Here is a 14,887-nt window from a genome sequence, read left to right on the forward strand (position 1 = left end):
AAAGGAGGAGAAAATTAGAATAACAAACAAATGGGGGAAACCACAGAAGCTTAAAAAAAATCAAGAACTATGATATCCCACTCGATTATCCTATAAGTAGCCTATACCTCATTCCATACAATGCTTTCATACTCCCAGATCAAAACATTTCATGAAGCATTTTGCAAATGTGACTCCAGGCTGTTTTCTGATCCAATGAACATTATGAGATGATGTGAATGAAATGTCAGTAAACAGGTTAAAGATATCTGGGGATGCAGTAATTCTACCTGATGACTTTGAAATGTCAGAGTTCTCCAGCTCCTTGTTGGGGACAATGGCTTTCTCTGGAGGCTCTCCAAGGAGGAGATAGACAAGATTTGGGGATTCAATACTGTTTCTTTTCTAAATATTGTTAGCATTTTATGTATGTTAGTGTCAGTAAAAATAAGTTATCTTCATGATACTAAGTTATTGCAAAAGAACACTTGCCAATGGGAACCTAACTTCAGAAGGACAGCATTCCCTGAGCTCAGGTTACCAGACTTCCACTTGTGTGAACAAGGCAGTACAGATGAGATGTCAGCACAAACTAGATCCACATTCTGTAACAGTATCAAACAGGATAATGAAGCATTTCTTTAACACTTCTCCAATTCTTCATCTTGACTGCAAGGAAGTGTTAAGTAGATAAATGCACCAAGATTGAAAAGATGAAAGAAAAAAAGAGATGTCTGTTCACATAACATTATGAAAACTCCCTCAGTCCAGTGCAGAAAATTTTAAAAAAAATTAAAATTAAAGAGACAGAGTGTTTCTGAAAACATAAAAAGAAACAATTTGAAGAAATTTAATCTATTAGGAAATTGCCATCAATTTAAGAAAGTGGTGAAATGTAACTTAAAATAAAAACCTGAAAAAAATCCCATCAGGCCAGAAAGAGGATAGATTTGGGAGAGAACTGCTCAGGAGGGCAGGGCTCCAATGATTTTCCTGGGCTGGCTGTAGCTGGAGCAGCCCTGTGGGCTGCCTGTGCCATCTTTTGCAAAGGAAAACAAAGCATTTCTGTTTTAAAAGAGCCAAAGGAATTAGCTATAACTGACAAGCCCGGAACAGCAGCCTGCAACCTGTTCACATTTCTAAAGTGAGCCCAGAGTAACTGCACTCCAATTTTCCCCAACTCATTATGTAAAATAAAAGCTAGCTGAAAGCCAGTGTGGGGCCACCAAATGCCTTCATTAGCTTTCAATTTTGTTCCAGTAAAAATGCAGCCAGAATCTACTGGGTTCAGAGAGGCTGAAATTTTAGCCTTAACAGCCTTTTACTTCCTCAACACTGTACAGCTTCAGCAAGATTTTCTGCCAGTCAGTTTGGACCTAACAAGCCATTTCCCCATTAACACAAAACACAACGTGTCCAGGAGTATTAAGCATTTTCCACAAGGCCCTGTTTTACACTCCCTCCAAGAATGACAATGCCAAATTATTAATCTCAGACAGATGTTTTCCAGATGTGCTGAGCACCTCACTTAAATGCTGGATGCAGAGCTCTTCCAAAGTGCTCCAAGGGCTGTACCAGCTGCATTTACATAGGCTGACTCCTGAGTTTCTGCTTATGGCAAACCATTCCTAAGGCAAAAACTCTCAAGAAAATGGGCACATCTTGCACATGCCTACAGGAAGGTGAAGGATGAGGTCTGATGGTAACCATTGGAGGACCAAATGGGAAAGGAATGGGAAACCGTGGATGGAGAGGCGCAGCGCTGTGAGCACTACTTCATAGAGCCATCACAAAATGGTTTGAATCAAAAAGAGACCTTAAAGCTCATTTCATCCAATTCCAACACACTGCCATGAGCAAGGACACCTTCCAGTATGGCTGCTCCAAGCCCCATCCAGCCTGGCCTTGAACACTTCCAGAGATGGGGCAGCCACAGCTCCTCTGGGCAACCTGTGCCTCACCAACCTTGCAGGGAAGAATTTCTTCCTAAAATCCAATCTCTGTCCTCACTGATGGCACTGAGTCCATGGGAAGGAACAGCTCCCTCCCCACACAGTACTTTGATGGTGTCTGTACAGCTCAAACAATGGAGTGCTGGAGACAGAGATGGGGCTCCACTCTGAGGGACCGAGGTCTCTCCCCTCACTTCAAGCCCCTGAACACGTAACACGTGCCCACCCTGCACTGCCACAGCCCCTGTGCAGCCCACAGTGAGCTCACAGCACCTGCAGTCCTTGGGCTGAGCAGGTATTCATGCCACTTCTTTTTTTTTTTCTAGTTATTCTGGAATTCAAGTATAGCTACTTGAACACTGGCCATGTGAAAATAGCACCGCAGCAATTTTCTTTCAAGATTGTTTTACAACTCAAGCCAGAAGAATGCAGCAGAACCCAGAGTAGAGTTACCCTTCAAAACCTTACACATTACATGGGACATACCAACCAAAAACATGGATTTCTAAATCTTTCCCTCAGCACAGCTCTGACCCAAAAAACAGATGAAATATCAGAGATTTCTGCAAGCCCTCAAGAAATGCTGCTATTGCTTCCAGTTTATCTGCAAGGCACCCAGGTGCTGTGCCAAGGGTGAGCTGCACATGGTTGATCCAGCTGTCTGTCAGTCTGTATACAGAGATAGAACTCCTGATATCAGTTTATCATGGGCAGGGTATGAGAATTACATTTCCAAACAAGATTTGCTTTAATTGGCTATGCTGGTCCTCCCAGAGGAGCATTAAGATGGGGCTTAGATAATGCTCCCACAGCAAGTAATGCAAACCCAAAGTTAAATCTGCTTTTCTACAAATATTCAGGAACATTTGCTTCCAGGCAACACTCCTATTAGTAAACCAATTTGCTAAAATATTCATGAATAGCAAACTACAGGGCCATGGATACAGCAAAATGCTTACATGTGACAATACAACTAAATATTCACCACAAATGTCTGCACAGTATTTGGCTTGCTCTAGATTAAATTAAAAAAGCCCCAACCTATAACAATGACTAGCATTCAGCACCATGGATTCCACTGGAAAACCTCTGGTGAGGAGACTGGTTGGTGTTGGACAAGATTGTCCTGTGCCCTCAGGGTTCTTGTACATCTCCAAACACTGCAGGGCACCAACTTCTCCAAACCTGCCACAAAACCTCCTGGTAAGCTGCTGTGCCAGAGCAGATAAATAAGGATTAATACATAAAACCCCGCTAAAATTTCATACTAATATTTGAAATAAGTTGAAAAATAAAATCCCGTTCATTACTCCTGAAAAACAGCAAAACTTTCAACTAAATTGCCAGTGTGGCAGACTAAAAGCAAGAAAGGAAGAGGAAAGCCCTGACAGATCCTGACAGGAGACTGCAGTCTCTTGCAGGAAGAGACAAACCCCATGGCAAACTCTTCCAGGTGAGCCTTTGCTCAGCCCATCAGTGCAAACAACCCTCATTCAAAAGGTAAATAAAAATGTCTTCCTTTGGACACATCACACCGATCAACTTTTACTACAAAGGTTACATTTAAATATTTAAATACTTGGATACATTTCAATTGTGAGCTCCCTCTCCATTGCATGGCTCATTCCTTCTCAATTTTTAACTTCAAGAGCAGAAGAGACTGAGCTCTGTTTTACTCCATCACATGGGCTCATTACATGGGGATATCTTTTACACCAAGACCATTATGAGATGAGGAGGCTGCAGTTAAACTTGTGTCACTCCTGTATTTCTTTTCCCTTCCAGAGCTGTAAATCCAAACATGGGTCATCTCTTCATGCCAGGACAGCAGGGAGATGCTTTCAAAGCTGCTGTGCCAAGGACAGCACAATCCCACCTTTCCAGGCACAACTCTCCTCTTTGGACTACTCACCACCAGTTTCATCCCTGCCTGGGCACAAGGATTCTGTGTTCTGGAGCCCTGGCCCAGCCATACCCCTCCTTCACCCCTGCCAAAACCTACAGAAAAACCATCCAGGGGATTTTACAGGGACAGGGTACTTAGGGTTGGGATGATTTAACATGAGTTCTGATGGTTTTTTCTATGACCTTGAGAAAGTCACTGGCTCTCCTCCAGACTGCAATTCCTCCTCTGTAGTGGGTGGATTACTATTTTCCTGGCATGCAAAGGTGTTGTGAGGTCTAATTCATTAATCTTTGTAAAGCATTCTAGGACACTTTGATGGAAAATTCAAAATATTATCCGTAGAGGCCTTCTATTTAAATCTCACCTGGAAACCTTCCTCTTACTCCTTAATTTGTGATTGATCCCTACTCAATTGGAGGCAATGGGATTTGCATGCAGACTCCAGCAGCAGAGCAGATCCCACACCACAGGAAGGTGCCAGCAAGGGCAGCTGATCCACAGGCAGACAACTGGTGCCTGCACTGTGTGATCCATGGCTGAATGCTGCACCCTGGACTGCACCAGGACCACCTGAACCTGCTCTGGGCAAAGGGATGGGGCACAGACCCCCCCAGCACAGCACCCACCCCTACACCAGCACCCAGCAATGACAGCACAAGGGGGAATGGCTTCACACTGTCACAAACCAGGGTTAGATGGGATATTAGGAAAAAATTCTTCCCTGTGAGGGTGGTGAGGCCTGGCACAGGGTGCCCAGAGAAGCTGTGGCTGCCCCATCCCTGGAAGTGTTCAAGACAGGCTGGATGGGGCTTGGAGCAGCCTGGGATGTGGAAGGTGTCCCTGGCTGTGGGAGGGGGCTGGAACTGGATGAACTGGAAGGTCCCCTACAATCCAAAGCAGTCAATGATGATTCTGTGATGTTCCTACACACTGCCCCACCCCAGCCCCATTCCTACAACTGTACTAATAATTAACTATGTACTTTACATTTGATATTAATCTCTATTAATAGGATTTTTAGCAGGAAAAAAAAAAGTTTCTACCCAAAGAGCTCTCAAGCCATGAGCAGACAGAATAAATCTGCAGATCACTCATTACCTCCCCATGTCAAGTTCTATTATTTGTGGGAGCAGTTCCACTTCAGGCAGGCAAGCAAAGGCAGATAACCTCACCCCTGGTACTCTGTGAGCCCCTGACGAGAGAACAGCTTCAATTCTACATGCAATAAAACAACCAGGAAATTACAAGGGGCTTTATCAGTACCCCACGCTGGGGAGAGCTCATTTTAACTAGTATTCCCGTGATTTCAGGACATCTCTGGTAGGATCAGCCCTCTTAAGCATATTAGCAAGAACTGCCTGTTAAATCCTGGTGGGCAGAGGCAGGAAAGGAGTGAAGGCTGGGGGATGCTGGACCAGCTTTTTCCTTGCAGTTACCTAATTGAATCTGCAGCATCCAGCCCACTGGTATTCCCAGGCACTCAGAATTTCAATTTGCTCCACAGATTTTTATACTGAGCACCCAGAAAAATTAGCATTTGTACTGAATAGCTTTTAATCAGCTATTTTAATCAGTTCTTTTTATCTTTAAAGCACTTCTAAATCTCCCTGCCTCAGTCCCCCCAGCCCCAAAATTTATTCCAGCCATTTGTTTTCCTTCATTCAGCTTCCACCGCCCTTTACCATGATCTAATCATCCTAATCTTTAATGCTCATCTCTACCTTTTAACCTTTTCAGTTTTCATTTAAAGCAATCTCTCTATCTCTCTCAGGTTTGGAGCTTTTTTATTTATTCTGAAATTAAGGTTTTCCCTGGCTCCTGTCTCAGCACAGAGCTGGAGGTGTCCTATGGAGAGTCCCCTGGCATCAAGCTGCGTGTTGCTTTTCAAAAGGTGACTTGTGGGGGCCTTAAGTAAGTCAGCAATTTTTCTATTGATAAAATTTATGTAATTTTAGGGGAAAAAAAAAGGTGACTTAAAAGGCATTACAGCATTTGTTGTCATTCATTTGAAATTACTTGGCATGTGCTAGCCCTTCCTTCCACTGGGAAAACTATGGATGTAGAAACTGCACGGAATATTTTAGTTTGGAAAAGACCTTTAAGATAATTGAGTTGGGAAAAAAAAAAGCAGATAAACTTTTGAGCATCCAAGCTCTTTTCAGGACTGTGAGAGGTTCAGCAATGCAGGAGCTCAGTAAATGTGTCACTTTTTAATCATGACTTTGTAATGCCCCACTTTGCTGGCATTTCTCCAGTTTTACACCACTTAGAGCACTTTGGAAAATCGCTGACGGAATGGTGAGAGCTAAGATTAAATTTAACACACTAAAAAAAGCAAAAACTTTTCCTACATAAGGCTCTTCAATATTTAAGTATGTTTTGAGCTCCAAAATTAATGTACAATAAACATGAACGTGACTTGCAAAGAAAAGCGATGTGGACGCAGTGAGTTCAACCTGCCACCAAATCACAACAAGCACGTGTCAGATGCAAAGAGCACACAAAAATAGACAAAAAAAAAAGGAAGACAAACACCCCCTGACATAACGAGAGTTGCAGAAAGCAGCACCAAAGTTGGCACAGGAACTTCCACTGGTAAATACAAACCACCTCCCTGCTTCTCTTCCCACACACTTTAATTTGATTCTTCATCCTCCTCCTCTGCTCCGTCCCCCATCACAACTGCTAAGGCTGTGCTTCAAAAAAAGCTTCATTATCACCTCTCAGCTTTCTTGAAAGCAGTGCAGTGAAGGTTTAGCAGAGCCAGGCTTGGAGCAGATGGCTCCCTCATCTCATTTCCTGGCCCTCAAGAACATGGAGCTGAAACTTGGGGTGCTTGAAACTGAGACCACCTCATGCCAGTATTGATTTCCTCCACACCATGGAGACTTAGGCTGAGTTTTTCTATTTTCAACATGTAAGCAGTTCCTCTCATGCTTTACATTCATGGAGGGCAGGGATGGCTACACAGGGCTGGGTGCTGGCATGGTCCTCCAGCTGCCCATTCCATTAACCATGGGTTTCTGTGACTCCAGTTCAACCAGTACATCCTCAGTTACAAAGGGGGAAACAAATTAGAAAGATTAATTCTCACTTTTCTTTTTCAATATGTCAACACCACTGCTGAAATATCCTTTAATTGCTGTGTTCACTTGCTGATACATCATATGAAGCTTTTTGGTTTTATGGGAGATATTATGGCCATACACATCAAGACTGGCAACTGGAGAAGATTAATAGACTGGGCCCTAAATAAGATCAGATAACAGCCACCAAATAAAACTGCTCATGGGGGTCACGGTCATGACTGCTCTAGGCAAATGTTACAATTTCATATTTAAAAAATAAAAAGACACATCACAGTTACTCCTGCACTGCCCAAATGGCTATTGCCTCAAATTGGAGCTATAAAAACACCAAGAATGCTGGGTAGGGATCACATGAGATAACACCACTTTTTCCATTAGCCTCACCCATGGTGTGTGTTCCTCCATTTCGGCTTTACTGACTGGAACTAAAATCTGTCACTGGTCTGTGCAGAGTCCCTGCACCAGGGAAACAGATTTTTATTTTTGGCCAAGCAAAAGCAGGTAATTGCCCTGCTGTGAGGAGTTCCAGTGGGCATAATTCATCTTTTGAGTGACCATGTCAAATTCAGTGTCCATTGCAGTATTCCAGTCCCACTTTCCCTCCCACCTGTGGGATTCCCATTATGGCCATGAGGTCCCCAGCAAAGATTCTCTATTACTAATATGTAATTAAAGATTTCTTTTTGTTAGACTTCTTTAGGATCTCTGCTATTTTTAATTCTTTTTCTTATGCCTAGACTTTCTCCACTCTTGTTATTGGCATTTAATTTCCAGTGAAGCCCACCTATACCAGGGAGTTTCACAACTGACTGTTAGCCAAGATTTCCCTTCCATGAATTTCAGGAATGTAAGCATTCAATTTTCTCTTAAAATGGAAAATACTTTTCAAGATCTTAAACCTATTCCTAGAAAATTTCTATTACCAAAGCTAGGAGCAGACTAGCAGTCCCTTGTTCATATCCACACACAAATCAATGGAATTTCCATAATTTACCCCAAAGATTGATGCAGTCTGTTTATTAGGTGTAAAGCTATAAATCACATTTAAGAGCAGTCAGCCTGAAAAGCCAGGTAAAATTGATCCCTCCCCAAAAGACTAAGTGGAGGGAGCTGAAAAGGCAGTGTGGGAATAGAAAGGAATCCCTCTGGAATTCAGTTTATTAAGAACTGCATCGGCTCTACTGACAGCAAATACATTCCTTCATTTTATATAGCACTTATCTCTCTTTATAACACTTTAAACTCCTAATATGTTTACACTGGACACTGAAATGATCATTAGAGGCCTGACCTCCATGTGAAAGCCCCCAGCCTCCTCCAGCAGGGATTAATTGCCTTCCTCCCAGCCGCCCTTCCCAGCTCGCTGCCGCCGGAGCAGTCTGGCAGCACTGCTGCAAAGTTAAACCGGCAAATATTAATTGCCAGCTGGGAAAAGTGCCATTAGTTCACACTCAGAATTCTTCCAGCTGGAAAGACAGAGAGTGTTAAATGGAGCAGATTTCCTTCCAGTCTGCAAACCAGCAATGGAGCGGGTCTGCCTGTTCTGCAAGCACATAATGAGCAAAACATTCAACACCTTCCCAGAGATGTTTTGAAATGCTATTCCGTAGAACAAATTACTTCTGGAAGTAACAAAGCACAGAACTAACACATGGACAACAAATAAAGTACAGAGGAAATAAACCACCACCACCCGAGGCTGAATTCATATGTATTTGAGATTACTGCAGTGATACAAGTTATCAGCTGCTTGTTTGGTTTTTTTCCCAGGTTTGTAATTTATTTACACTCAAGCATAGAAAATTTTCTGTCAACATGCAGAAGATTATCATTTTCCTTAATTAGAAAAAATCTTTTTGAGAACTGGAAGAAAGATAAGAGTGGTTGAAAATGAAAGATGCCATTACCTAAGGTCATGAAATCATAAGATTATGGGATGATATGGGCTGGAAGAACTTCTATCAAAACATTTAGTGCAGGTCAGACTAAGTTGCTCAGGGCTGTTCCCAGCCTGGTTCTGAAAGGTCCCAGAGATGGGGAGGGAACCTGGGCAGGCTGTCCCAGCACTCAACCCATCTCCAAGGGAAAGCCATCTCCTTACATCAGCTGCACATCTGGTGTCAGCTGTGCCCTTTGCTTCTCATTCTCTCTCCATGCAGATCCAGGTTCCATCCTCTGCCACACTACCTGTGCACAGATGTCCTGAGAGAAGACATTATTCTGGCCCTGTCAATGTGCAAACACTCACACCTGGGCACATGCACAGCAACCCTGCACACAGGCATGTACATCCAGAAACTTTATATATAAATTAATGGCATGAAATATTGTTCTGAGCGACAGTGTAAGGCTCAAACCAAACAGTGGGACTGTGTGTGTGTAACAGAAAGGAGAAAGGCAGGCGGTGTTCCACAGAGATTTCTTTTAAAATTCTGTACAAAATATGTACAAAATTATGATTTATTATGGGACAAGAAACGACCTTGTACAAGGAGGAAAATTACTGCCAGATAGTTGCTTAAAAGGAAAAAAAAAGACATATTTAAAGCAATGGGGCAAAATTATTGAAAAATTAATATTGACATTTCAGCAGAGAAGGAAGGAAGGAAGAAAATGGGATTGGAATACCAGATATGAACATGCTTTTACAGCATACAGTCTCTGCATAAAATTCTGTCAGATTTCATAAAATTAGAGCTTTGGTACAAGTGGACCAAATGGACAAAAAAAAATATATTAAGTAGTCAACACAGGTATAGTGCATTTACATAAGAGAAAGTTCAAGAATTTGGTCAGCTAAGTTGGATTGAATTCATGCCAGAGCACAAACTCAATCTGACCAGCTGCAGTACAGGCTGGCAAGAAAAGCTGAGCTTTTTATAAAAAACCCAATCCACCTGGATAAAGAGAGGATGTCAGAGCCAGAGAAAATAAGGAATGAGCTCAAGCAAGCAAACATGGCTGCCTCCCTCCAGCAAGGGCTTGGCTGATGCACAGGAGCTTTGAGATTGCTGATCAAGCAGAAAAAAGCAGGAAGAGAAGAAAGGAAGGGAAAAATGACTCCTAAATCCTGAAAATGGAAAAGCACATCTCTAAACAGAATTTCTCTAATGTATGCAAACTGCTAGGGAAGTGCATTGCTCTGATGTTTCTGGTGCAAGGGAGAAGGTAAGGGAAGAAAAATTATTGAACAGTGTCTGCACAGCTATCTCTGGCCAAAAAAAAGTAAGAGAAAAGTGAGGGAAGAGACAGAGTGGGTGTAGACAGTCAAAAGGAAAGAAAAATAAAAATAAGTGGGAAAAAAGGGGACTACTATGAAAAAGCAAACTGTAGTGCAAAATACTATGTTAAAATGACATAACCTCATTATCCAAGGCATGTATTCAAATAGGAACATTTTCAGGCCAAGTGCTCATTCTGGACATCTGTGGGACAATTGTCATTATGAGCACAGCTATCTTTCCAGTCTTGGTAAGTATTTGGGAGAGCTTTTGGGGAAAGAAACCCCTTTTTTCCTCACCAGTTCAGCACACAGTAAAAGCACTTTTATATTTATGTATTTTCTGACCCAGTAAAAATCACCAACACCCCAATCAAATGACTACAGAAACTCACAAAATAGTGAAAACACAGAAAACGAAAAAAAATCTGCCACATGGTAGAAAAGTCCTAAATAGAACATTTTCCTGTGGGAAAACCAAACTGCATTTCACACTAGGAAGGACAATCAGATCAAGGAGCATGTGAACAGCTATGAGTGGGATTGACATTTCTCCTGAGATCTCTGAGTTTAGGGCTTCTGCTTCACAGTATTTCCCTTGTGACTTCAAACTCCCAAGTGAAGTTTCCCACCTATTTCCTTTATCAGCTCAGGAAAAGGGACTGCATTTATAGTTTTGTGTATGTGGGAACTGAGCTGCAATAGAGGCTGAAGGAGAAAGCTTGGGGAGATCACTTCTGCTGAGATCTCTCGTTGCTTCATTCATATTTCCACAAGTTTCTCAATGTTTTGGACTCTGAAGATTTCAAGGAGCCATTTTATTCTAGGCTGGACCAAGGAGAAATCAGTCATTTTCCCAGGGACAAATTCTTTCTGCTCTTCCTAATACATTGCTGCTACAGAAAACAAACGTTTCTACTCACACAGGAGTATCTGCTATCCACTGGTATTTACAAAGCACTTCACATCTGATAAAATATGCTAAAAGATCAAAAAATCCTTTCCCAAAATACACAAAAGAAAACAAATCTCTGCTGTTTGCTTTATTATCAGTTTACTGTGGATAGGCCTAGCTCAGCCAAAGCAGAATCAGAATATTTGATCTCTGTCTTGCCTTAAGTCCATCCAGTTTGTCACTGATAACTGGGCAAACTGGCAGAGCACACACACACATCCAGCCTGCAGCGTCCCTCATCTCTACACAGAAATTTAAATCTTAATTGAACGAGTCAACAGGGACAAAAAACCATGAAGCAGCCCACTCATCAGTCTGACTGTACCCAAATAATTAAATTATCTACTTGATCGAAAGCAAACAGAAAACATGTGCAAGGTGTCCCTGACCACACCAATGGGGCTGGAACAGGAGGCTCACTAAGGTCACTTCCAACCCAAGCCATTTTGGGATTCTGTGATTTTGCACTTTAAAGGTTTTTCTCCAGTCAAAAATCTTATATTTTATGTTCCACTTATAATGGTGCTTAAACACCCGTACCTTAATTGCTGATGGAAAATTTTGATTTAAAAGAAACCACTATCATTCTTGGTTTAGAAATAGGAGACTAAAGTACCAATAAACAGAGCAATACACAGGTTACTCAGGAACTGCATGGTAGAAAAAAGAGCTGAAGTCAAGTGTTTCTATGGAGTCCCATTCTGTGGGATTATTCCCCACTTAAGGTAAACTTTTTTCTGTGTGTTATCTCTGCAGACAGAGGTGTGAAGTACATTTTTATTTATTCACGTGGGAAGAGAAGTGAGCTTGTTTCTTTCTTCCCTTCCATAAAGCTGTTATTCTGCTGAAAAGCAGATTTAAGCAGTGCTCCCTGGCAAGAGTTCGGGGGTTACTTTAAACTGGGACACAAAACTCCTACTTTCTGACATCATTTCATGGTGTGTTCAGGGAAGTATTCAAGCATGACATTCTATCATTAGGCATAATACAGCCACTGCAGGGGCTGATTACTGCAATAAGAACTCATTTTCTTTAACACTATACGTGATAAGGAACAAATAAAAACCCAGGCCAGACACACTGTCATAAAAAGGTGGGTGATGTCAAGAATGAAAAACCCAAGGACTGGTTTTGGTAGTCAGGGGAAGAAAATCCCCTGAACTGAGTGGGGGTTGCTGAGCATCTCTAAAATTAAGAGTTTCTCTTTCTTTGCAAGGTTTCTCATGCTGCAGAGGTCCACCTGCATTACTCAGGGATGGACACTGTTTCCAGCCTGATCCATACCTTGATCTGACTTGATTACCCAGAGGCAGAAGCAGAGCAGCTGGAGCAAGGCACAAGTGCCCTTTTTAGATGCTCCTTTTCAATGTGACAAGCAAAAAATCCCTCTTTGCCTTGATACACTCATGAGCTTGAAATATGCCTTTGAGCGACCCCTTCTATGATTTACTTCCTGCAAGGTCTATTGATCCTAATTACTTGCTTTGGTAAATTTAGAGGCTGCCTGTGACAAACTAACCCAGGGTGTTCACCAAATCAATGCTCTGACCAGCTGTGTTGTCCTCTCCACAGCCAGATCTTCAAAACAAATGAGACTTTGCTATGCACTGCAAAGCAGTGCCTACATACCACGGGAAAAATTTTAGTCACAAAAAGACACAATGTCTTCTCCAAGACACAAGAATGGCACTGCTGTTCTATCTTCAAAGGGTATCACAAGGACATATTAATAAGCCTCTTCAAGTGGGCTCCTGTTTCTTAAATAGTCTCTTCTAACATCATGCTAGCAAAGAACCCAGGACGGACAGCTCTGTATACAGCCAACCTCCTTGGGGGCTTAAGTGAGCTGAAGATAAACGAATTATTTTCATATTTGATCGTGTAAATGTCACTGGATATATTTGCAACAACCCACTCAAAACTTCCTGTAGGTATACAGAGTCATATTTGACAATGAGCTTTCAAGATATGCTCGAGTGAGGCCTTTTATGAGGCCTCTCATTAGAAGTAAAATAATTTACAGCTTCTTCAATTCCCTGCCATTTTATCCCATGCTAATACTCCTGCAGTCTCCCTTGATGGCAGGATGGAACATGGCATACAAAATATTAATGGGAAAGATCTGGGACTGGCTTTGGTGCAAGGATGATAATGAAATTTGCTACTGAACCAGTAAAAGAGCTCCAGATGTATGCATCCCACTGGTAACCAGAATGGTCTTTAAAGTTATTCAAAGTCTGTCCCCATTCCTTTTTTCATGTAAGCAGCTCCTTTCTTTTGCCTGTATCATTTGCCTAACTAGGTTTTCGTTTCTCAGTGTTGCAACAAACTTTTGTTTATACCATCTACTTTTTCTTAACATCTTTGTCTTGTTCAAAGCCTTTTCAAATGAATTGGATTGTAAAAAGTTATTACATTAGCAGCTGAAAGTATTGAGCAGCACAACTACTGTGCACACAATGCACACAGTGATGTTAATTATTTACCAGTTCCCAGTATGATTACATTTTGCATGGCAATGGCATTCAGGGGCTTAATAGCTGCATAAAACATTGTGTATGTTCTCTGCTGTCCTGGAATAAATCATCCCTGAAAAATTTAGCTCTTAGAAATAAAACATACCATTCAGCCATTTACCAGGATTACGACGAGTGATGAAAGCTCTACAGAAGAATTAATTTTCAACAACGCCCTACCTTTGAAGAAACAGTCCTTGCTGTGGATAATGTAGATCTTCTTCCTCTGCAGGCACGAGGCTCGATGCAGCTGACAGTGATTTTCGTAGAACCTGCCATCAGATCCACAGACGGGCATGTAGCTGGACTTGCAGTCCTCGACACACCGGCACTCGGGCTGCTGGGTGTCCCTGTTGAGCACGCAGCGGCTGCCCCGGCCGCAGAACCTCCTCTCGCAGGCTGCCCGCAGCCCCTCCTGCCCCTGCAGCCCTGGGGACAGCAAAAACGCCTCCGTAAGACACATCCACCTCAGCAGGCCACACAGCTGCTGCAGCAGCACAGCCTGACAGGAGCAACAAAGGGTTTGGAGGTAAAAAGTGCTCCCCTTTGAACAGCAGCAGCTTGAAGAGTGCTCAGATCCGCACTCCCAGACCTCCAGCTCTCCCTTATCACAACACTGAGCCTGTGCCAAAGTGCTTCATCGGAAAGTGATGGACACATAACCCTTTGTTCTTTTAGCTCTTCACAAAACTAGAGCTGAGAATAAAACCCAGTGAGAGCATTTCAGTGCCCACACTTTGACCATGAGTTACATTCAGAAAGCAATTCTGAAACCCCACGCTGCTCCAGCCACAGAACTCAGCAAAGTGCCCTAAGTGTCAGCACTCAGCTCCTGTGCACATTTAGAGTCCAGCTCTCACCCTGGGAGCCGGAAGCTCCCACCCAGAGGCAGAATATCCTCCAGGCTAAAATTCACACAGGTTTCAAGGAAAGCTCAGACAAACAACTGTTGAGAGCTTTTGAAAAAATAACCCCAAAGAAAGACTATTACTGAAAGGAATTTACTGAATATCACTGAAGGGAATGAAATGGGAAAACACTAGTCATCATAAAAGGGACACCAGTATCTATTCCTACACTCTGAGTAATGACATATAGTGAAAAATAACTTTCTACTACTTTTAAGAATTCACTGGATATGATATTTTGAATATTACTATGGTCTTTGATAAGGGCTGCCTTTGTGATATAACATTTTCTGCTTATGAAGTTTCCTCAAAAGCTTACAGAGAACATTACTAAAATTCACACAGGACAGGGCACTTCCAAA

General features: G+C 42.3%; 1 protein-coding gene across 3 annotated transcripts in view; it reads right to left on the reverse strand.

The window, feature by feature from the left end:
• Positions 1 to 14,887, reverse strand: part of FSTL4 (follistatin like 4) — a 209,829-nt gene that overhangs the window by 130,455 nt on the left and 64,487 nt on the right. For all 3 annotated transcript variants that reach the window (XM_039701794.1, XM_039701795.1, XM_039701793.1), the window contains one exon: positions 13,798 to 14,046. In XM_039701794.1, the coding sequence (XP_039557728.1) occupies positions 13,798 to 14,046 (249 nt within the window). The remainder of the gene's footprint in view (positions 1 to 13,797; positions 14,047 to 14,887) is intronic.

Source organism: Passer montanus, unplaced genomic scaffold (assembly GCF_014805655.1).
Source record: "Passer montanus isolate IOZ18808 unplaced genomic scaffold, ASM1480565v1 scaffold15, whole genome shotgun sequence".
Lineage (NCBI taxonomy): Eukaryota > Metazoa > Chordata > Aves > Passeriformes > Passeridae > Passer > Passer montanus.